Raw genomic sequence first — 22,165 nt, 5'->3', positions numbered from 1 at the left:
GTAAATTTGGTGATGACCAACAGTTCATGAGGTACTTTACAAAATCCCACAGAGTGGAAGAATTTTGTCTTTTGTACAATAGCATTGCACTAATATTTCCAATATGGCTACCTATAGCTGAAAAGAAAGTTCACATTGAGAATATCTCAATTTTTTATGGTTGTCAATCAGGCCAAATTTCACTCAAAACCGTTAATTTCTTTTCCTTAAATGTCCCATTTTCAAAGGCACGTTATCGCGCACTCACGTGAAATAACTTGCGTCCCACAAAAAGCGAAGTCGAAGAAGTACAACTTTATTTAAGTGTAAACAAAAACCAACATCAACAACAACAACAAAAACTGCATAGGAAATGTTTAAAGTCCAAAGAGTGCGGCGCGAGCAGCGAACGGCCAAAAATATTATAGTCTCCTTTACCTTATTTAGACGGAAGACCTGACATCTGCACTTCCACTGGGCGCAAAGTGTGTGTGTAACTTGCACGCACACACACACACACACTCACACACACAAACACACACACACACACACACACTAAGGCCGTAAAGAGGAAGCGCCAGCAGCGCTCATCTAAACTCAGCGGGCCGCGTCCGCTCGCGCCACCTCCCGGACTACGAGGGGTTACATTCAGTGGGGGTCCGCTTGGACGAGAGACGCCCCAAATGAGGGCCGCTCGCGCCTCGCTGCTGGAGCGGGACCCAAACCAAGTTAACACCTTCCCGTCGGGACGCCCTTTGCTATTGCTGATGTGGGCGCACGCTGGCCGACGATTAAATGTGGAATTGTGCGATGGGGGGGTTTGGGGGGGCGTGCGTCCAGCAGCGGGTCGCGGAGGGCCGGCGTCCACCCGAGGCCGTCGGGCCCTTTTCTTCACAAAATACATTCCAAAAGGGCCGACGGGAATCGGGCGACGAGTCGTGTGTGTACTTGAAAGAAAAGCGGGGATTCCATCAAAAGCAAATTGAGATTGGTTTCAAGAATATTTCCACAGACACACACACGCACACACACACACAAACGAATCAGACTAGCGCTAAGGGTCAAAACATGGGCAAAGGGGCCATGGTGGGGTGGCGGGGGCACTCTACTTGAATTCTAAAAAAGGGACGACACATTTCGACGAGGGACGTCAGCGGGACAGAGCCGCTGACAACTACCTGAGAGTTTTTCCGTTCTAATTTTTCACCAACCCTATTTTTTTTTGTTTTTTTTTGTTTTTGTTTTTACGATTCAAATATACAATCATTTCAAAAGGAGGCCCGCTGACTATTTCTTTCTCTCCTTGTTCCTCAAAGCCACCAGAGGCCAGAAATCAGACGGGCGGGCACGCGAGAATTCGTAGTCAAGCGGTCGCTTCACGGATTGTCGAAAAGAGGAAGCGGACGGCCGTACGGCGGCGAGGACGGTGGGCTCGCTGGAATATTTCCCAAACTCCTGCGAATAAAGCGCCCAACGGTCGAAAGAAGAAGGACCGCTTGACGCTTTCCGCCTCTAACGTTAGTTTAGGATAGGAATGGAGGCACGGCCAATTGAAGGTTGCAACCAATACAATCGCAAATGTCAAAAATCCTATTGTCGCGCAAATACTCGGCTTTGGGTGCACCTTTCCTGCTACTACTGTTGTTTTTCCCGTCCATTTTCTTTTTCTCCAACACCCACCCAAAAACAGACTTTAGTACAATAAGGATTTTTTTTAAAGCATGCAAACAAAAGAAAAAAGGAAATCAAAAGGTTTTTAAAATACATTTTTCCTCTTAAAGAGTGAGGACATCAGGATCTTAAAGATAGAATTTGCAATCTTTGTTGCCCAAAAAAAAAAAAAAAAAAAAACGATGCTGACTTGGATGAACGTAGCATAATACTGAAAACGCAAAAAAAAAAAAAAGAACGAGCCGGACGTCGGCGCGGTTTCTCCGTGTGCTAATCGAGAAACCTTTGCCGGAGCGACGTTGGCGTACGTGTGGGTAAGTTGTGCCGAAAACGGAGGATTCTGCGACGACGGGTCGGGTTCGCCACGCCCCTTCCTTCCCTCGCCCCCTCCCTCATGCGCGGTATCTAAAACGGCGGCGGCGAATTCGTCGCCGTCCTCGTCGTGAGGTCAAAGATAATCAGGGCCCAGCCCTCGTTAAGTGCATCCCATCGGACGACATTTTCACCTCTGACGTGGCGGTCCGGCAACGACAACGCCAGTGGCGTGGTCCTTGGCACGGAACTCTAAGAGATCGTTTTGGCACTATCTTAGCGACGGAAATATTTGGTTTGGTTGATGATTTTTTTTCTCTCGCTCTATCGCTTTAAAAACAAAAAAAAGGCAATTCAACGTACGGCGAATCCAACCAAGCGAAAAGCTGCCCGAGGTTGCCAGACGGGAGACGCACGACCAAAACACACACATTGTCGCCGCCGCCGCCATCTTTGGTCCTACGGCTACGAGTCGGAGAATGTGTTATGTTAGCCGCGTGTCCGCATCCGGTGAGGTAAGCTAACAAAAAAAAAAACACGAGTCAAAACGAGGTATTCAAGTAGAACCAACAAAGGTTTTTTTTGAGGTATATGAACGCGAACAGTAGCCCGGAAGCGAGTCGAGGTAAACAAACACTGAGGTTAAGCGAACATATCCCGCAGGGGGTGTCGGCGCGGATCATGTGCGGACGGGTCCTCTCCTCAGAGAAGAGAGCCCGTCGGTGAATCTTTCCACAGTTTTCACTAGAACGAGGAAGCCGCTAACAGAACACCAATTGTCGAGTGCGTTCACATGGGGCGCAGATTGGGGGGAAAAAAAGGCGAAGGCCCATTCGCCGCAAATAATTCAAGGATTTCCTTACACGTTTTTTTTTTTTCCATCGCTACAGATCGAGAGGGAGAGGGAAGAGTTCTCTTTGGTTTCCTGTGTGGCTCGACGAAGGGTTTCAAACGGGAGGGTGAATGATCGGGGTCGGCGGTTAGCGCCGGCGAAAAACTCCACGAGTTATCCGCCGGTTTACTTTCCCCGGCGACAATGATTTTTGAGAAACGTGACTTTTTAACAACCAGTTTTTTTTAGTTGGCCACTGTGCAGATATTCTAGCTTTGGTTGATTCTAGTCGTTGGTCTTTAGACCTCCATCTTTAGAGGATCGGTCTAGGAGCGCACGTGGCTCGGGAGGGGAAATCTCGGGGCCGGACTTCGATAAATTGGCGTCGCGTCGGCTATCGATCGATCGAAGGATTGTACGGTGAAATGTGGTTAATTGCCTTGGTTCGTTGCGTCTTTTAGAGGGGAAGGAGCGTCCAATCGTGGTCGCTGAAAAACTCACGCTGTTTATGTGCACAGGCCAACGCAAAAAAAATGGCTTGGCCGCCATTTCGGTGCCAAGAAAGTAGTGAGTTGAGCGCGTCGGTTGGACAAAAAGTAGTGCTTTGCCACCTCCTTGTGGCATCTACAGGCCATTAAATTAATCAAATGTAGCTACTCGCCTTTTTCAATGGCATCGCCTATCAATAGTGGGCTTGACTCTAATCGTAAGCATTTTTTTTTGATGTCGTCATTTTCGTCCTCTGGACTTTGTCTACTTCTGAGGCTTTTGTCACACACTGCCTCAGGGGGAACAAAAGGTGTCATTTCACTATGATTAAATCTCTAGGTCAGGATGGCTAACAAGTTCTTTATCTTGGGGAAATTTCTACCCCCGCGTGGCTTTTTTTGCGGGTCCTCCCTTTCAGAGAAGAGCAAGAGGTACTTGCATAATAATCTGGGAGGTGACGGGGCGGACCGGATCTTTAGTCCGATCCGGTTTAACGAGATGCCGTCGGGGGCAAACGGCGAAACGCGTTTGATAATATCCGGTTGTCGGATTGAACGCGAGAGTGAGGCCTGAAAAGCGCCGATCGTTTCAAAATCGGCCAAACTATTACCTGAGCTCATTTTGATATGGCCTGGCCGCGGCGTTTTCTCAGCGCGGCGCCAAAGAAAACTTTAGTGGGAACGACGAAGACGCGACTGAAAATGTCTTCCCCGGCCACGCCTTCAACGAGCACGAAAGACGCGGCGGCCTCTACGGCGGTCTGAGTATTGTCTCAGCGACGACATTCAGGAGGTTCGCTTATCTCATTTTTCTTTTTTAAAAAATGCACAGCACAAATTCCATTGTTCCTGTGCAAATGAATTGAAGAGTCTATTTTTTTCTTCGTCTCTCTTAAATAAAAGTATAGAGGTAGGCTCTTTGTAAAACTTCACTGACTAATAAACTTCTGCTCAGTGACTACGAGTACATTCATAAAGAGCTAAATGAGGTAGGTGGGGTGGGGGGGGACGAGGGGGTTTCAGGAGGTACGAGAAAAGTGAGAAATTCCCTGAGAAGGATACTTGAGGGCTTCCGAGGAAGACTGGAGCCGCCGACTGTCAAGGAGGGTCCACAGCTTTTTTCTTTTCCTTTCTTTTTCCGTCTCTTTCTTTGATTATCCGTCGGTGGAGGAAAAAAAAATATATCTAGAGATGGCCGTCTTGATTTCCCTTCTCGTCGACGTGCTCTCAATCCTCCGGGAGCTCCCCTTCTAGAACTTGAGGATCCGATTGTTCCCGAAGTCGACCACCACGATGACGCCGTCCGGCGTCACGGCCACCCCGGAGGGCCGGTCCATCTGCCCGAAGCCGCTCCCCTGCGTTCCAAACTTGCATAAGAAATTCCCGTTGGGCTCGAAGACCTGCACGCGGTGGTTGCGGGAGTCGGCCACCACGATGCGGTTCTCCTGGTCCACCGCCACGCCCTGCGGCCTGAGGAACTGGCCGTTGCCGATGCCCTCGGAGCCCAGGAAGCGGGCCGACTGGCAGTCGGGGCGGATGACCAGCAGACGGTGGTTGTTGAAGTCGGTCACCACCAGGTGGTCCTCGTGGTTGAAGGCCACGCCTCGGGGCGAGTCAAAGTGTTTCCACAGGGCGCCCTCGAAGCCGTACTTGTTGAGGAAGGAACCGTCCGGGGAAAAGAGCTGCACGCGGTGGTTCCGGGTGTCCGAGACCAGGATCTTACCCTCGGAGTTGACGGCCACGTCCCAGGGGTAGTTGAACTGACCGTTCTTGGTGCCCTTTTCCCCAAACTTGAGCAGGAACTGGCCCTCGAAGGTAAACACCTGCGGCAAAGCAAAGCAGACGTACGAGGTTACGCGCCGAGACGGCAAGCTTACCCGCACGCGCACTTACCTGCACGCGGTGATTGTCTTTGTCGGCCACGATGATTCGTCTCTGGCCGTCGCAGGCCACCCCGGCCGGGCGGTCGAACTGACCGGGTCGGGATCCCAAAGAGCCGAACTTGTGGTTAAAGGCGCCGCAGGGCTTGAATATCTAAAAGACGGGCGGGATGATCAAGCGGCCAGTCATTTCATTTCCCGCGTCGGAACCCACACAAAGCTCGGCCGGCTTTCCACCTGTATGCGGTTGTTGCTGCGGTCGGCCACCACCACGAATCCCTCCTTGTCCACGCTGATCCCCCAGGGACGACACAGTTGGCCGTCGCCCTCGCCTTCGCCCCCGAAGGACGAGACTTGGGATCCCAGGGAGCCGTAGCTGCGCCCCGATTTGACAAAGACCTTGAAGGGGCTGCCCTGAATGTGCTGGTTGCACACCAGGACGGAGACCAGGTGCTCGCCCTCGCACTTGGCCACGTAGGCCACCGTGTAGGAGCCGTTCTGGTGGTCGGTCACCTCGGCCGCCGACAGGTTGGCGTCCGCCACCGACATGACGATCGCCGACACCATGTCGCCGCCGGAGAGGCGGGGCTCGCCGTCGTGGTCGTAGCCGATGACGGTGAAGGCGGCGTGCTTGCCGCGTAGGGCGCCGTTGAGACCGTCGCCGTGCGCTTTGGTGACCGGCGCGAAGGCGCCGCTGCTGATCAGGCCGATGGATTGGATGGCGATGTACAGGGCCTGGAGAGGAAAAGGGAAACGTTATTCTCTCACCTTATCACGTCTGACGTCGCATTCCCAGCGCGCCCTCACCTGGTCCGGCGGCGTGAACATGAAGCGGTCGTCCTCCTGCGGCTGCATCAGGCTCCTCAGCGCTTTGAGTTCGTGGATCTGCGCCAGCATGCGCTCGCGCGCCAGGAGCACGTCGATGTGACGTCCCTCGTCCAGCACCTGGCTGACGGCGGCGATGGTGCTGTCCAGCTTGCTCAGGCTCTGGTGCAGTTTCTCCACCTGAAGGTACAGCGACTTGGCCTTCACCTGCCGGATCTTCTCCAACTGCGGGCGGGAGAAAATGTACGCTTCAGTCAAAACCATAGAAAAGCTTGCACAAACGGAGAGGCAAAAATTCGAAATATTCTCAATTAATGTAAGTATTTCTTATGTGAAATTTGAAAAAAGAAAGCATTTATAAGCTGATTTGAACATTTCTTCAGGTAACAATTTGACAACAACCTCTCCAACCACCGGGCGGCAGTCATGTGCATTTTCTTTCATCCTAATAATGCATGTTGCAAATTGAGCTGTTTTGTAAATTTAGTTTTTTTTTTCTTCAATACTGGAAAGGTTGTCTGTCAGCAGACTTGGACGGGCACGGAATTCCAACTCCGATTAATTGCCGCGGACACGTCATGATTTTGGCCCCTCCAAGTCCGTCGAAATTTGGCAAACTGTTGAAACAAGGTGACGGAGAACCTGAACGGCGAGCATTAGCCGCTGACTTAGTGTGGCCCGACACAAAGAGCTGAACACAATAAGCTGAGCGTCTTCAATGGGGAGGGAAATTTTTCAGTCCCTCCCTAAAGAAGACCCTTTGTTGAATCCAGGCCCCGAGTAAAAGCGCCATTTGCACATGTGAGAGTGAATTTCCATTTTATAGCCCACCAAGACAAAGGCCCTCGGTGGCCTTTCTGGTGGAGAAGCCTGAAGCCGAGCGTCTGCACGTCCATGTCGGGGGGGGACGCACGTTTAAGAAAACGCTCTGCGTTGTGGAAAACGAGCTTCCCTCGCTAAAACTCGCCCGCCTTTCTCTCCCTCTCCCACGCAATAAGTATCGGCGGCGAAGGGTCTGACTCAGAGCGCCGGCCGGGCGACCGTAGCGTCACCCCGACAGACAATGGAGCCCGTCATCGCGCCAGCCGGCAGGAAGCCCCCCGCCGAGCCGGTGGGGCTCGTCTTGAGTCATTCATTCTCATCTCCTGAGCTATTGTCCCGGGAAAGCGGGAGGTCTGAAAGCACGGCGATTAAGACAAAAATCTTTTTGGCCTGTTTAACCACTTCTATTAATTTGGCCTGAATGGCTCAAGCCAGCGTAAAACGAGCCCCCGCGGCTGGAAACGAGCGGCGCGCTTCTTGACTTTGCGTTGAATTTGACTTGGGCGGCCGACGTGAAACGTCGCCTTTTGGGGAGTGGAAATGAAATAATGGAAAGCAGAAGCTCTCATCTTGAACAGATCAGCCCAGTCCTGGCGCAGACTTCTCGGGTTTCACGCACACACGCACGCACTCGGCATTCCTCTCAAATCCGCGCTCCTTGTAGAAAATGGGAGAATTTACCACGGCGCGCCACAAACTGACATCTTTTTCGCTGCTAAAGGATTCAATTGAATTAAAGTGACATTTACGGCCAAGTCAAAATGCGTAAATACTTCCACGCGCCGGAGATGGGATCCGAATCTCCGACGGCAATGCCGCAGATGACCTTAATCGGTCTGGATTGACGCAAAGTGAAACGCCGGCTACAAAGAATAATCTAATAAAATAGTAAATGCATGGGCATAGTCACACGGCAAGTAGCGTTATATCTACTATATATATATTACTCTGAAACATAACTATAACACTAGTCAAGTCCCAAACATGACCACGACATCAGAAATCGGGTATAAAAGATTGGATTTTTGAGATGTTTGTTTTTTCATTATCAGCGATAGCCGTCTAATTCAAATTGACAGGACAAGTTCAATTGATGCCAACGTTCCAATCACGTGATTGGAAATCGCAATTGGGTTTTTAGGAATTTGGTTTTTTTTTTAGGGGCTACAAATCTACCTGCACTTTCATCTGGCCCGACTGGTATTCTTGCCGCTCTGGCCGGCATTCCTCAAAGTTTAGCAAGCGGACAGCGAGAACCCGGCACATCGTAAATCTCCCTGTCAACTGCCCTCGTAAAGACAACGGCTACACGCGGGTAGAGAAATCCGCCATTCATCTGGACATGTGTAGCCAGTCTGCGGGCGGCTTGATTGACTCTCGGCCAAGGAAGCGACCAAACGGGGGGCGTCCTCGACTTCCTGCGAGCGGAGCGGCAAAGACTGAGCCGCAAATGCGTCACAGCTGTAAGCAGGTGAGACGCAGGTCACATTTAAATTATTAGGAACCTAAATCTATGAGCATACTATTATTTAAAAAAGGGGGATTCCCATTCCGTCCATCTATTTTCTACATATATCCTACTCAGGGTCACTGAAGGAGCGTGAGACTATCCCAGGTGAGCACAAGTTTTGCAAAGGAAATGATATATAGTCAGCTAGGTGAATCATTGTTTGAGCCATTGCCCTATTTTTTTCATGGCAACCTAAAGGTCCACTAGCAGCTTCGTCTGGACATTGTTGGATTGACAGCTTCCTCCTAGTTGCTCGCAAATGGATTTGTTTATAGTAAGACGCAGTAGGGCTTTGCATTCCAAGTATCAATCCATATGGAAAATTGAGCCAAGCATTGAGGCAGATTTTGTTGTTTGTTCAGAGCTGCCGACCTCCGTCGACCCCATTTCAGGAGTACCCTTGTCCCATTTCAGGATTTTGTTGTTTTTATCAGGAGTGAATACGCGCAAGATCGATAGAAAATGCAGAAGAAGAAAATATATATATATATATTTTTTTTTAATCAAACTTATTATCATGCTCGGATGGTTCACAATGGACTTGTGTTACTGAATTCATCCGGTTTGCAATGCGGTCGAATCAAATGCGTAAGCAAGCGATGGTGTGAATTTTGAGCCATTTTAAATAGGAAATTTGGCCCTTTCAGAAATGGTCACTTCCCCAAAAAATTTTAGGTGACAATTTTTGGGATTTCCGGAGTTTTGGGAGGTTGTCAGGAGTAATAAACTCCTGAAATTCTGGGATTCTGGGGAAGTTAGCAGCTCTGTTGTTTTTTGGTTTGTTTAGTTCCCTAGACACATAATATTAGGAGAAGGTTTACCTTCCACAGTAGTTCGCACTCTCTCTCCTCCAGTGCTTTCTTGTGTCGGAGGACCAGGGCCTTCACTTCCGTCTGCACCACCTTAGCTTTAATCTCCACCTGCTCCGCCATGGCCTGGACCTTCTCCATGCCCAGCTAAAGAGGGGAAAAAAATGTTTTTCCGATGACCCAATATTTAAGAAAGGATATCAGGGGACGAAATATTTAAATTTTCCACGTAGCAAAGACAACAACAAAAGAATCTCGTCATCACAGGTTTTCCAGAATAAAAGCCCTCATCCAAAGCAAAAGGCTAAACTTGACATTTCTCGTATTGATTGGTTTGAATTTACGACGCGCGCTTTTGCCCAATATTTATCTGACTGCTCCTTCTGCGTTTTGTGGGAGGTCAGAGGTCGAGGCGGACCGCACAGGGACAAAGGCGAGGTAGGATAAGGCCGCCTTTGTGATATGGGCCGCGGGGCTCAAAGGTCAGCTAAACCTTACAGGTCATGATCTGCAACCCCGGTCTTAGGAGGCATACCATACCAACCCCCCCCACACACACAGACTGGAAGCCCTGCCTGAACAAAGACCGGCAGCGGGGTATTTTTTCTCTTCATCGCTACGCCATCTGAAGTGGAAATCTACAGGGACAACTAAATTAGTGGCAACAGAAGGGTGAAATCCTGTGATAAGTTGGGTCATGTGACCGCCTTTTTTTAAACACCATTTTGAGCATGAACCCCTTGCAATCAGATTCGATCGAGACATGAACAATGAACCGGAGTGATTATCATGTGGTGCGCCGCTACTATTTCTTGGATTGAACGGCGATCATATAAACATGATGGCAGCCTTCCCAGGTCAAATAAATATAAAGTCTATTGCTGTCAATGGCTGTGAATAAATGAAGGCCTAAAATATCCCCAATCCGATCACGTGATCAAAAATCGTCCCGAGTAGCATTTTTAGAAGATCTAAATCAGGTTAACCGCTTTAAGATTTTTTTTAAGAGCTACAAAATGAAAATTCTAGATGGATATCGTACAAAACTAGTGTTTTATGTTTGGCAACATTTGTAAAAATATCAGAATGTGTTTTAATGTCTTTATTGTCCACAAAGCAACTGGTTCATTAAGGAAATTGTCAAAAGAAAAATCTATTTTTGAATAAATTCATGAGCGACCTATCCGTAGATCCTAAAAATCATGTGACCTGGATTCTTTGAGTACGGCCCCCCCCCACAGCTTCCTGTCTTTATTGCTTTCTCTCTCGTACTCCACGTATTCCCAGCAGAGCACAGCTTGCCGCACAAAGAGTGACCAATCAGACCGCGGAGCTCGGACCGACCGGCACGGTCACAAGACCGGGGTCAGGGGTCAGAGGAGATAATGGGGGTGGAGCGGGCGGAAATTTCCTACCTCAGGGGAGAGGAGTGTGTGCCTGTGTGTGTGTGTTTACGTATTATCTGGCGTCAGCATTTACTCCCGCCGTGACCTCCGATGGAAAGGAGCGGCAAACGGCGAGTTGCCTCGCAGCAACCGTATTGCCAGATGGCGGACTAGCTTTTCTTCTTGACATTCAGCTGCTGAGAGGAGTTTTTAAAAAAAATTATAATAATAATAAAAAATAAAAACACCCACTGGTCAAGTTTCAGTTTCAAAGCCTGCGCCGCGTGTCGAGCGCGCCGACGTTCGACGGCGAGGCGAACTGCATCGTCTGGGCTTTTGGAATTTTTCCGCAAGACCCCGGGTGAACCCGCGGCCGGCTGCCCGCGAGTCGCCCGGAGATACGGAGAGGTGGGGCGGTCGCAGCTTTGCCCGAGGAAACGGCGTGTGCGCCAGCACGCCGCATGTAGCGTGACCTTAGATAGCATTTGGTGTTTCCACCATGTCTTACCAAGGTCACAAGTGTGTGTTCTAAGAGGACAGACTGATAAGCCAGTTGACTTAAAGAGCACTTTTATCTTTTGGAATGCTAGGAGAGTCTTTGCAGAGCCGAGCCGGCGCGCTTTTACTGCTTTCGTTGAGGTAAAAGACCTCAAGTGGCTTTAGACGCAATATCAAAAGTGCTCAGTCAGGCCAGAGTCTAGACTTGAGCAGCTCCATTTTTTTTTACAAATTAAAATAAAAAAGGGTATACAGCAAGGGTGTCAGACTCGGGTTGGTTCGCGGGCCACTTTAACGTCAACTTGATTTCACGTGGGCCGGACCATTTTAGATATAACATTTAGATTTTTTTCAAATAAATTGATTAAAAGAACTGGATTAAAATCCCTGAATATTCCGTTTTTATAGATCTAAAACAATGTTTATTTTAGCTTTTTTTAATATATATTTTTAGATTGTACAAAAAGATTTTTGAACTAAAAACACCGAAAAAATTGATTAAAAAAATTACAATTATTGATTTAAAAGGGGGGAAAAAAAAATCAGGAAATTTAATATCAATCTATACTCTTCATTTTAATTTGATCCTAAAAGAGAAAGGCCATGATTTACTTTCCCGGGCCACACAAAATGATGCGGCGGGCCAGATTTGCCCCCCCGGGCCGCCACTTTGACACGTGGTATACAGTATTCGATTTGTAAGATCGGAAACCGTGATCTGGAAAGAAAGATTGAGTTTCTTAAAAGGATTTTTATGTTTTAACTGATGGGCTGCCGTTGACAAACAATGATTGAAATGGACTCATTTGCGCCATCTACTGCAGTAGTCTCTCCTCTACGTGACGCGGAAACACACACAAAAAAGCAGCTCTCCCCTCGGCATTCCGCGATTAGCTAAATGACAAGAGGCGGCAAGTGTCTGTGAGGCATGAACCCGGGGGGAGGACGGGGGGGGGGATGTGGACAAGAGGTGGGCCAAGTGTTCCGAGAGAGGATTTTTCCTTTCTCTCAAATCCTTTAAATACCTCATCTCCCCTCCCCCATTGGCCGCCCGCTCCCCCTCCCCCAGTGACCTTCATCCCCGCCCCTGCCAGACCTCACCCCGTGTGACCCTCCCCTTTCCAGCACCAGCTGGACACCTCCGACCCGAGCGGAAAAATCCAGGGCACCGGTCACTTCGCCATTCCCCAAAAAGAATGACCAAAATACATACGGGTTGGAGAGCATTTGGGATTGCCTACCACTTTAATTTTCTGCCATAGTTCGACCAATTAAAATATTATTTACGCACAGATAAATTCAAAGTGGATGTTTTTGCCTCGTGATATCTCACAAAACGTGTTCACGCCCGTACAGGGGTTGGAAATCGCCCTTCTGATTGGTGCTAGCATGAAACGGGGGAAGATTTTGCTTGGTTGCAAAAAAAAAAAAAACAGCTCAAGTATAATAAAATAGCTGAAGTATAGAGTATAACTTCTACAAATATATTGGAATTCAAATATGTAGTTTTTAGTGAAATAATACTGTTTGTAGAAAAATGAGCTAAACCATCGGTCAATAATATCGCCCTCTATTTAAAAAGAAAACAATTTAAATAAAAATGGAATAATAGCACCCTCTTAAATAAGGCACACGTGTACCATTTTAACTGGGCAAATCATTCAACTTACAAAAAGAACATACACTTGCCTGGGTACGTTTTAGGTTTACATATTGTTCGAAAAAATTCTGTAGAATCGAAGACGAGCGAGCCGCCCGTGTTTCGTTTTTGACACCCGACACTGGCCTCTCCTGCTCCGCGGCTTCGAAAGCTGTCCGGCAAGTATTGACTCGAGCCAGGATTTTTAACGAGTCAACCCTAAAGTCCAACGCAGAACCATTTTGGGTGGCTTGCGTGCGGACAGGTCGTAAATTACACCGTGACGTCCTTTTACGATGGTGCTAACATATGACGTCCCGGGGCCACGCCATGATTTGCACGGGAAACCCCGTTTTGATTTTTACAACATTGGCATTTATGTTTGAGGACGGCGCAATCCCGAAAGCGAAGTTTCGTTATTTAGCCGTTTCCAGCTCACCTGCACGGCCTGCCTTCCCTTCTGAGCGTCGGCCAGCAGCTGAATGGTGACGGACCTGCAGTCCTGGACGGCGTCTTGGAGGTAAACAAAGGTGTGTCCCACGTGACGACCCATGCTGCACTCCCTGCAGATGGGCACCGAGCAGCTCTCGCAAAAGAACAGGAAAACCTGCAAAAACGAGAGAGAGAGAGAGAGAGAGAGGGGCCAGGGACGCCCCGGTTTATTTGCGAATGAAAAGACAACTCAAAAGACATCAGAAGCTGGACTAGTCAATACGATCAAAACGTCACGATAAGCATTCCTAACACGTAGGTGGCGCGTATTGTTTTTAATCCGCGGTAGCGGCCGACGTCACGTTTGACAGCGAAGTGTCGACGTCCCTGGAGTGGACGTTTAACCTTTGTTGCCAAAACCCGCGCTGGGCTTCAGCCGTCGGCGCCGAGCTCTGATTGGTTGTAATGAAAGGCTAATTAAGTATGCGCTGACCGCCGTATCCCAAAGTGGAGGCCGGATCAATGGATTGCAATAGCGGGAGGCCCAAGTGGATGGGGAGGGTCCTGCAATCAATCCATCAATAACAACCATTCTCCGAGGGGGCGGCATAATCTAATGAGACCCCCCCCCACACACACACACACATCAGACTTTCTCTTCTTTCTTATTTCTCCATAGTGTTTTTCCTGATCTGTCACTCAAAAACTCCCTCATAACCGCGTTTGTGTGTCGAGTTGTTCACTCCATTTTGCTAAACTTTGTTTTCTTCTGCATACGGCAAAGAGTTCAACGGTCCTACGGGTGAGGAAGACCTTCATGAATGCAAGCTTTCAAATGACATAACACACAGAAGCTCTTACGAGACCACTCAATATTATTGACATTTCCACAAGTCATCACGTGAGGGTCTTTGTGCTTTTATGCTGAAAAAAACCATTAATAGTATCTAGAGATGCGGCAGATCCAATCAGATCATCTGGCTGTCAAACCGCATCTGACGTCTATAGCCGTCAAATGCTATCGAAAGAGGATCACTCAATGCCAGCATTTACAAATGAAATGGATTTCAGGTCTATAACGGTCAATAAAAGTGATAAAAGCGACAAACAATAAACTTACCTTGAGGTATGCATATTGCAAAAATACACATACAGTACTCTAGCATATATTTATATTGACACTCATGAAACAAATTAGAATAAATAGAAAATGTCAAGCAACAATATAAAAAAAATCAATTTAGCACATTCCAATGTATATAAAGAAAATATTCCATTGGTACATTACCAAAAAATAAAAAATACAGATGCAGTACGTCTGATACTATATTTTAGGACAAACTTTGCAGAACAAAGAGCATAAAAGTCAAGAAAATCATAATAAGGGGAGCTCAATTTAGCACACTGGACATTTAAAAAAAATATATAAATTGATTTGGGAGAACTAAATATTTCTGTGGCGCACAACAAAAAAAAACGGATACGAAATTTCTTGCCAGTTTTTTCCCTGCCGCGTGATAGGATGATAGGCAGGTCGGGGGTGGCCGCAACATGCCGGTCTTTCACATTGGGCGCATACGGGGGGGAACGGGGGTCGCTAGGCCGTGAGTTATAGGATTTCATTAGTGCAGCGGATGTTACGTGCACTCCCCCTCTCGCCATTAATCTCTCACGTTACAATTTTCCTTTACCGCTTTTTGTGATCCAGCTGGCAAAAGGATAGGTGACACTTCAATAATGCATCACGCGCATTTTTGGCTGCCTGGACTAGGCCCAAGCGATGATTTTTTTAATGAATGAATGTTTTTCCCATATTTTCAAACTGTATTAAGAGAGCGAATCCACTGAAAATTGATCGGCACGGATTTCATCCAATTTATTTGATTCATTTCCAACGCTGCTTCCTAGACGGGAATTTTGTCGGTTGCTAAAAAAGGCGGGGCAATGGTGCAAGTAGCCAATTTATACTGTATACGTCTTTTGTGATGTATGCTACTACTATATAGCGAATACTGGTGCTTACCTCCCCCCCTCCTTGGCTCCCTCCCTCCAGGCACTGGGAACTAGGGAAGAGGGCACGAACCCAAGCAGCCAATAAAATCCCTCCAAATGGCGTGGGGGGAGGGGACGGGGCCTAGTAATGTCACACAACGCTGCCAGAAAAAAAAACGGGGCCTGCTCTACAAGAAGCGCTCTTACAAAAGAGCTAAAGCTCCTTTTTTTTAAAGAGATATTAGTAAGAACGCCGTTTGCAAATCAATTCATTTCTGATGAAAATTGCACTGAAAGATGGACACAATTTCACAGCATACAAGAGAGAAAAAAATTCAGTTAAAAAAAACATTAGAATTGTATTATAGTGTATCCAGGAAATTATTTTAATGTAAAGCACAAAAAGTATTTGTTTTTACCACACACAAAAAAATCGAATAAAAGATGAATTTGAATCAGTAGCATATCTAGTCTAAAATGCATTTTGGTAATATGACCCTTTTCAAATGTACTACAATAAAATGAACCATTTTTTAACACCATTCAAGTCCAATTGATTCTTGGACAAATGCTTTTATATTGTAGTTTAATAACCTTGTATTTTTTTAAGCTGTGGAATTTGACCCGCCCCGCTTAAGGCTTTTTTTTTTAGGTGTCCAGCGGTAAAAAAGCAGAAAGTTTAGGAGTGGGCGCAAGCAGACGTGTCACAAAGTGACATTCCTACAGGCTCATCACGTCAAAAGGAGTTGGCAGCTCCAGACAAACACAAGAACTTCCTGTTCTAAACCAAACCTGCAGACCCAAGTCTGGCTTTTGTGAGGGAGAACAAAAAAAAATGCCTGTAGGCAGATAACTACTCCCCTATGAATCGACATCAAGCTGTACGGATGAAAAAAAAATGACTTTGTTGGTCTATAAATTGCAGTTAAAGCTCAATGCGCCTAAATTAACAGTATTCACCGAGCAGAAGAATATAAAATGACACTAGGCAACGTGTGAAATTGGTTTATGGTGCTGCTCTAGACTGCAACGAGTAGTTGCGTGCGCTCTTGATTTATTGCGCCAGCAAAATTTAAGTCCATTAAAGTAATACTTTAAACCGATGCTGAAAAGGGAGAAAGTATTTGAACACGACGACTTAAAAAAACTATTTATAGACCATAAGACATCGGGCAGAATCAGGTGTTTTGTGCGGGTACGACGTAAAAACTCGTGGCGAAGTCAACAATGTATTGAGTAATCAAGTTGAAAGGAGGCAGACCCTCCTCGTCCCCCGCCCGCATACTTTTTTTCATTCCTTCTTGGGTTCCCTTTCTAGTCGGCCCCTCGCGGGAACCTCCCGTTGGCGCCGCGCCACGCGCACGCCTTTCGATGTTTTGAAACTGGGCCAAAAAGGCGGCCGGAGAGGGCGGCGGCTCCAAGGCGAGCGTCCCATTGGATGGCCGCACGGGGAAAGCAAACTGTCGTCAGCTGAACTCCTTAGCGAGCACGTGACTCGGCTCCACGTGGTACAGTAGATACAGTAGCCGGAGGAGCAAAACAGTGAGCGGGGGGGCGTGGCCCACGTGGAGGTTTCAATAGGGACGCCAAGCCAGCGCGGCGTGGAGAAAGGATATTCGGGCAAAGTGGCTACGTTAGCGGGTCAGACGGAGTACGCTACGCGTGTGACAGCGGTAGGAGACGACTTGACGCAAAGCAGTCGTAACGCCACATAATACGGATGACTGAGCATTAGCGCCAAACTCGTCTGTAGGTTTTTTTGGGCCGAGTCACATCAGCTCATGCTTTGGACGGGGGTTGTCCCCACTACTTTTTTTATTTACGTTTTTATTTTTGGGGAATAACCCCAGCCCCTTTGGTCCTCTAAAATTTATAAGGGGGCATCAAAAGCAGGCACGCACCCCCGACGACTCACGTTGCACAGGAAACGAGGCAACGCCGTCTAATTACGGGCCACATGTTGCGCGTTAGAAGCCTGGAAGTCCAAACTTCATAATCCAAGCCTGCCATTTGTGCGCTCACACCTAAGTCCTATTCACGGGATAACTACGTGCAGATGGCGGTGGGCCCGGGTTACGGGCAAAAAAAAAGGCCACCGCCGCCGTTGAACACCCGCGTGGCTGCATTTCGGGTGTGGTCGAAACCAAATAGCGACAGCTGACTGGAGGGGGAAATCGTCGGCCTCCGTGCCGGCCATTCTCGGACTGGAAAGGTGATCGTGTGACACTCAAAATCGGAATATGGTTAAAAGCGACTTTTTAAAATGTTTTTTTATTTTGAAGTATTTGCTCTTTGGCTGACAATGGGAGGAAGTTAAAGACAGTTTAAGGATAAGAACAGCAAAATTATCAATTGAATAAAAGTCAAGAAAACCACAATCAAGAGAGCTCCATTGACTATTTTTTCAATATAAATTTAGTGTCATTTTTTTTCGCCACCGTATTGTGTGTTCACGTCCAATTGCTTTGTTCAAATTGGGAATATACAAGATTACACGTGCTCTCTGGTTGACTGAATATTACCTGCTAGAATACTACAGTCGCGGCTAATAAGTCTACTTGGCGTGTTTGTGGGAGGTCATTGGCGAACGGCGCCGGCTCCTTTGTAACGCCGACGACCGTTTAATCTATTGTAAAGACTGACAGAGGATTATCATATCATTAGCCGCTCCTCCGACCGAGCGGCGCGTGGGTTTGGCTGTCGGAGGGTGACGTCGCAGCGAGCTCGGGGCACCCATTTCGTGTAATCCCATTATCCATTTAAACTTCCACACACAAGCCAGGCGCTCGCTTGTGCCAATGTGACACGGCCCGTCTTCTTTGGACGGGACGCCCTCAAAATAAGGGGGCCGTGACGGAATTTATAAACGCAATTTAAAGAGACATTTCTTCTCAAATTGGACACGACGTTTGATAAACCTGGTCTCCACCAAGACTGGTTCTGAAAAGTGGACGTTCAGGTCTTTTTAGTCGAAAACTATCCGAACCGGCCGTTGATCCGCAAATGTCCAAATTTGAAAAGGGATGACGAGCATCAGAATGGTGCGTTCTGCGTTGGCCACGCCCACAACGCCACTTGGCTAACAGGTAGAGAAAGCATGACCTTCTCTTGTGTCATCATCCCCCCCGCCCCCCAGAGACCACAGTGAGTGCGGGCGGCCTGACTGGAGGGGGTGGGGGGGTTCTTACTGGAAAATGAAGTCCACCTATTTACTGGAAATGCAGGGGGAGGGTCACTGCCAATATTGGTCACCACAAAAAAATGGACTAGTCGGATTTCCTATCACATCTTTTCTCCAAAATAAATGGGAGTTTAGCTTAACTGTACTAACCTCCTGTTTTTGCACCCTTATCACCTGCATGTGAGAAAACAAGATGGCCACCTCCTGTCTGTCTACAGTACACAAATGACATTTAGGAAGACATTGCCACTCACCACATGAAGCAGAGCTTAAAAATCCCAGCCCGTATTCATTGGGACCATATGGCACAATCATACTCACTCTATCGTGACCAACTTGGTCCAGATCACATGATCAAACAAATAACTGGAGCATGGGTAGTTATATTGGGGTCCCCCCGCCGCCCATGCTTGGTGTGGTACACGTTAGGCCGTCTCTGCATGTATTTATGCGTGGATGTGTGTGTGTGTGTGAATGTGGGTGGCCATGTAGTCTGTGGAGATCTAGGCAAAGAGCTACTTTGAACTTCTTTCCATCTGGTTCCGAGTATGGTTCTCTGCCATATTGCGTTAGAGCGTGATTCCCGACCACCGAGTCGTGCGAGACCATCAAAAAGTGCGTCGCTGGGAAATTTGCCAATTCCAGATCGGTAGTCGATGGTGCATTTTTTTTTTAAATACAAGCATAATGCATTTATGCTTGTTTCTATTAGTATGCTAGCACTGCAAAATGACAATAAGCCGTTTTTAGTTGACTACAATTCATATTTTATATTTCATATTATTCCTTGAGAGCCATACTCGGAAAGAAAACATAGATGAAAATGTGTGCATTATTTAGTCATTTCACCAGGTTTAAAGTAGAAAAAGAATTCTTTTGACCACATTGTTATGCTATTGCTAATCATTGAGGATCAGCTAGAGAGTTATGAAATTATGAAAAATTTGATTAGAGTGGCGCTAGAGTTAGCGTTGAATCGAGGCTCCTATTGGTGCATTCGGGACTCTAAGGTTACCGGAGAGCCGTTTGCACCCGTCAAAAGAGCCACATGTGGCTCCCGAGCCTTAGATTGCCTAGCGGTTTGATTTAAAGCTAAACATGGGCGACTACCGGGGGATACCGTCTCGTCAACGAACCCAATACACAAAAAAAACACCCGCATGGGATCGGGGGGACGTGTGTTTTTGCTCACCTCGTTGTCGTGGTGTTGGCAGAAGCTCATGCGGTCCTGGAAGAGCGAGAGCAGGGCAAAGTTGTTCTGCAGGGAGTGCGCCAGGGAGACAGGCACGCCAGCTTGGCCCGGGTTGCTGTTGACCCGGGCCTGGTGGAGGTTCTCCCCGAGCCTCTCGATGAAGTGGTCCTTGGTCAGCCTGACCCGCTGATGCGCTCGCACGCAGTTGTCGCACAGGTACTCTTGGCAGTCCAGGCAGTGTGAGGTGGCCAGGTTCTCTTCGTCGCAGGAGCTGCACTGAGGCTCCCCCAGGAGGTGGGGGTGCAGGAGCCCCCCCTGCGTGTGGTGGAAGCCTGACGGGGCCAAGCCTCCCCGCTGGGGCCGGTGGTGGCCGTTCTTGGTCTGGACGGGCTCCTCGGCGCTCACCACCACGTCCAACAGGTTGCTGAAGAGGAAGTTGGAGGACGGCAGGGAGTCCACGCCGGCCTCGGAGATGGACACCTTCTGGTCGCAGGTGGGGCAGCGCAATTTCAGGGGGTCGCCGGGGCTGCGCTGGCCCTCCAGGCACTGCCTGCAGAAGGTGTGGAGGCAGGGCAGGACGTGGAGCCTCCTGCTGCTCTGGCTGGACGAGCTGGAGGTGTGGGAAGAGGAAGAGGACGTGGACGAGTTGGAGGAAATGGGGGCCGAGGAGCCGCACAGCTCCTTGCAGAGCGGGCACGTCTGCAGGTCCGACTCGGGGAACGAAGCCATCTGCGCGAAAGGCTCACTTGGCGGCCCACGGATGCATTTGGGGGAGACGTCCAGCTACGGGACGCGTCGAGCCGGGGGAGGAACGTGCCGGCCAGAGGTAGGTGGGTTCGCGAGGAGCCGGGAAGTCGCTTCGCCGAGGAGGAGGAGGACGACGTTCATCGGCGCGCCTTACATAACTCCTGTGCGAGAGACCGGCTAGTCTTTAGATTGAGTTATCGGGTGGCAATAAGGCGTTATCAATCAATCCCTGAAACGTGACAACATCGAACAATGTTATTGATTCTGAGTGGGAGGCAGGTGGGCTGAAATTGAGCTTCATTTAAAAAGAAAAGAAAAAAATAAACAACAACAAATGGGAGGGGGGTGGACTCAATTTCGGAGTGACTCTGGTTCGGCGACTTATGTCGTAAGGGGGGCGGGGGCGGGGGGTGGTGGTGGTCTCAGGCTCTCCTCCCCCACTGGTTAGGCAACATGACCACGGAGCTTGGCGTTCGGAGCGGAAAATGGCAGTTTACTTCACTTCTTGTGTTTTTCGTCTCCGATCGACCATCGTCGGTGGCAAGGCAGCTTGGAGTCGAACCTCGAACCCGATGGCGGAAGGCAATTCGGTCAAGCGACGATCACGGAGAGGAAGGAAATTGCGTGGCGAGGACGCGAGAAACCAACATGTAGTCAGTCAGGCAGTCGGCTCAATCACCCCGTTCGATCGCTCGCTTGCTCGCTTGCTCGCTCGGCGTCTTCCACATAAAAAACCCTTGGAACACAAATCGGTCCACCTCCCTCCCAGCTGTGCTCCCTGTCGGCGTGCAGGAATTTTCACGTAGGCTTTTCCTTAAACAACGTGGGGGTAAACGAGGAAGGGGGAAAAACACAGCCGGCCAAAGAATATAATTAGATCCAAACCTCCGATGGTTTCTTCTTCTTCTTCTTTTTGCTTCCTGTCCGGGATAGAACCATCCACACGAGCTCCGACGGGCGCGTGTTACCCCGGCTGTGGCTCCGGGTGCAGTTCGATTGAAGAGGTTGGGAGGGGGGACGGGCTCGCTTCCGCTGCAGGGACTGGGAGGAAGGGGAGGGGCCAAAGTGGGGGTGTGCACACACTCGTACCCGAGTCCGAGGGTCTTGGCTAATTGCTTTTTTTTTTTAATTACAAAATAAAAATAAAATCATGGTTAAGTATGATCAATGTGTTTTGACCCTGTAGATAGCACTATTAAAATTGAACGACACTGGACTAAAGTCGTTCATTATGTGATGATGTGTAATCACCCAGGAAGTAGCCGTATCCCATCATGATTGATGCCAATATTGTTGTACCGGACGATTAAGCTGTTAGTTTTAAGTAGAAACGCTTTTACTGGACTCTGCGTTTATGTATCGATACAGGTCACAAATCACAGTGAGTGTGGGCCTGCTCGTGTGAATTCATAAGTCATAAAAGGCATAAATCATCCACGGACTTTCCTGTAATATCGTCGCCAGGGGTTAGCTTCGTTCCCCAGCAAGATAATGTCAACAAATCTTCAGCTCGATTTAAATGTGAACCACGATTTTTTTTTAAGAAAAAAAAACGTATTTAACTTATTAAAAAGCGCGAACAATGTTTAGTTGCTAGCGTGCATTTTTAAAATGTATTGTGCGAATTGTTTTTGTCAAAGAAAACAAGAAATTACATCTACAATATTTGCCTTTTTAAAACTCACTTTTCAATGTTTCCTTAATCTGTGCTAACATTTTGTCTCTATTAATTTTCCTTCACTAATTAAGAACATTTAAAAAAAAAATCCTAATTTGACAAATTAAATTCCATTTAAATCCAGTGTAAATGAAGAAAAAGATTGCTTCTGGGGTCAAAGGTCGGCAGCATGATAGTAAGGTGATTTACAGTCAGCAATTAAAGTAAAATGGATTTTAAAAGGCTTTGGAAGAGGCCAGGGGCTATGCTGATGTTTCATCGTATATAAACATTCCATCTGATGGACAGCACCA

General features: G+C 48.1%; 1 protein-coding gene across 2 annotated transcripts; it reads right to left on the bottom strand.

Annotated features, from left to right (window-relative positions):
* Nucleotides 1-279: 279 nt before the first annotated feature.
* trim71 (tripartite motif containing 71, E3 ubiquitin protein ligase) lies at nt 280-21,208 on the bottom strand. 2 transcript variants are annotated; one of them, XM_077590988.1, is made up of 8 exons: nt 21,080-21,208; nt 19,448-20,423; nt 13,090-13,257; nt 9,141-9,275; nt 5,970-6,212; nt 5,400-5,897; nt 5,176-5,316; nt 280-5,105 (listed from the first exon to the last, which is right to left on the bottom strand). In XM_077590988.1, the coding sequence occupies exons 2-8, from the start codon at nt 20,174-20,176 to the stop codon at nt 4,533-4,535; spliced, it is 2,487 nt and encodes an 828-aa protein (XP_077447114.1). In that variant the 5' UTR covers nt 20,177-20,423; nt 21,080-21,208; the 3' UTR covers nt 280-4,532. The 2 variants fall into 2 exon arrangements, with proteins under 2 accessions (XP_077447114.1, XP_077447113.1); XM_077590987.1 differs by having other exon boundaries at nt 19,448-21,180.
* Between the last annotated feature and the right edge of the window lie 957 nt (nt 21,209-22,165).

Source organism: Stigmatopora argus, chromosome 21 (genome assembly GCF_051989625.1).
Source record: "Stigmatopora argus isolate UIUO_Sarg chromosome 21, RoL_Sarg_1.0, whole genome shotgun sequence".
NCBI classification, from domain to species: Eukaryota; Metazoa; Chordata; class Actinopteri; order Syngnathiformes; family Syngnathidae; genus Stigmatopora; species Stigmatopora argus.
This window is presented reverse-complemented; position numbering and strand designations above follow the sequence as displayed.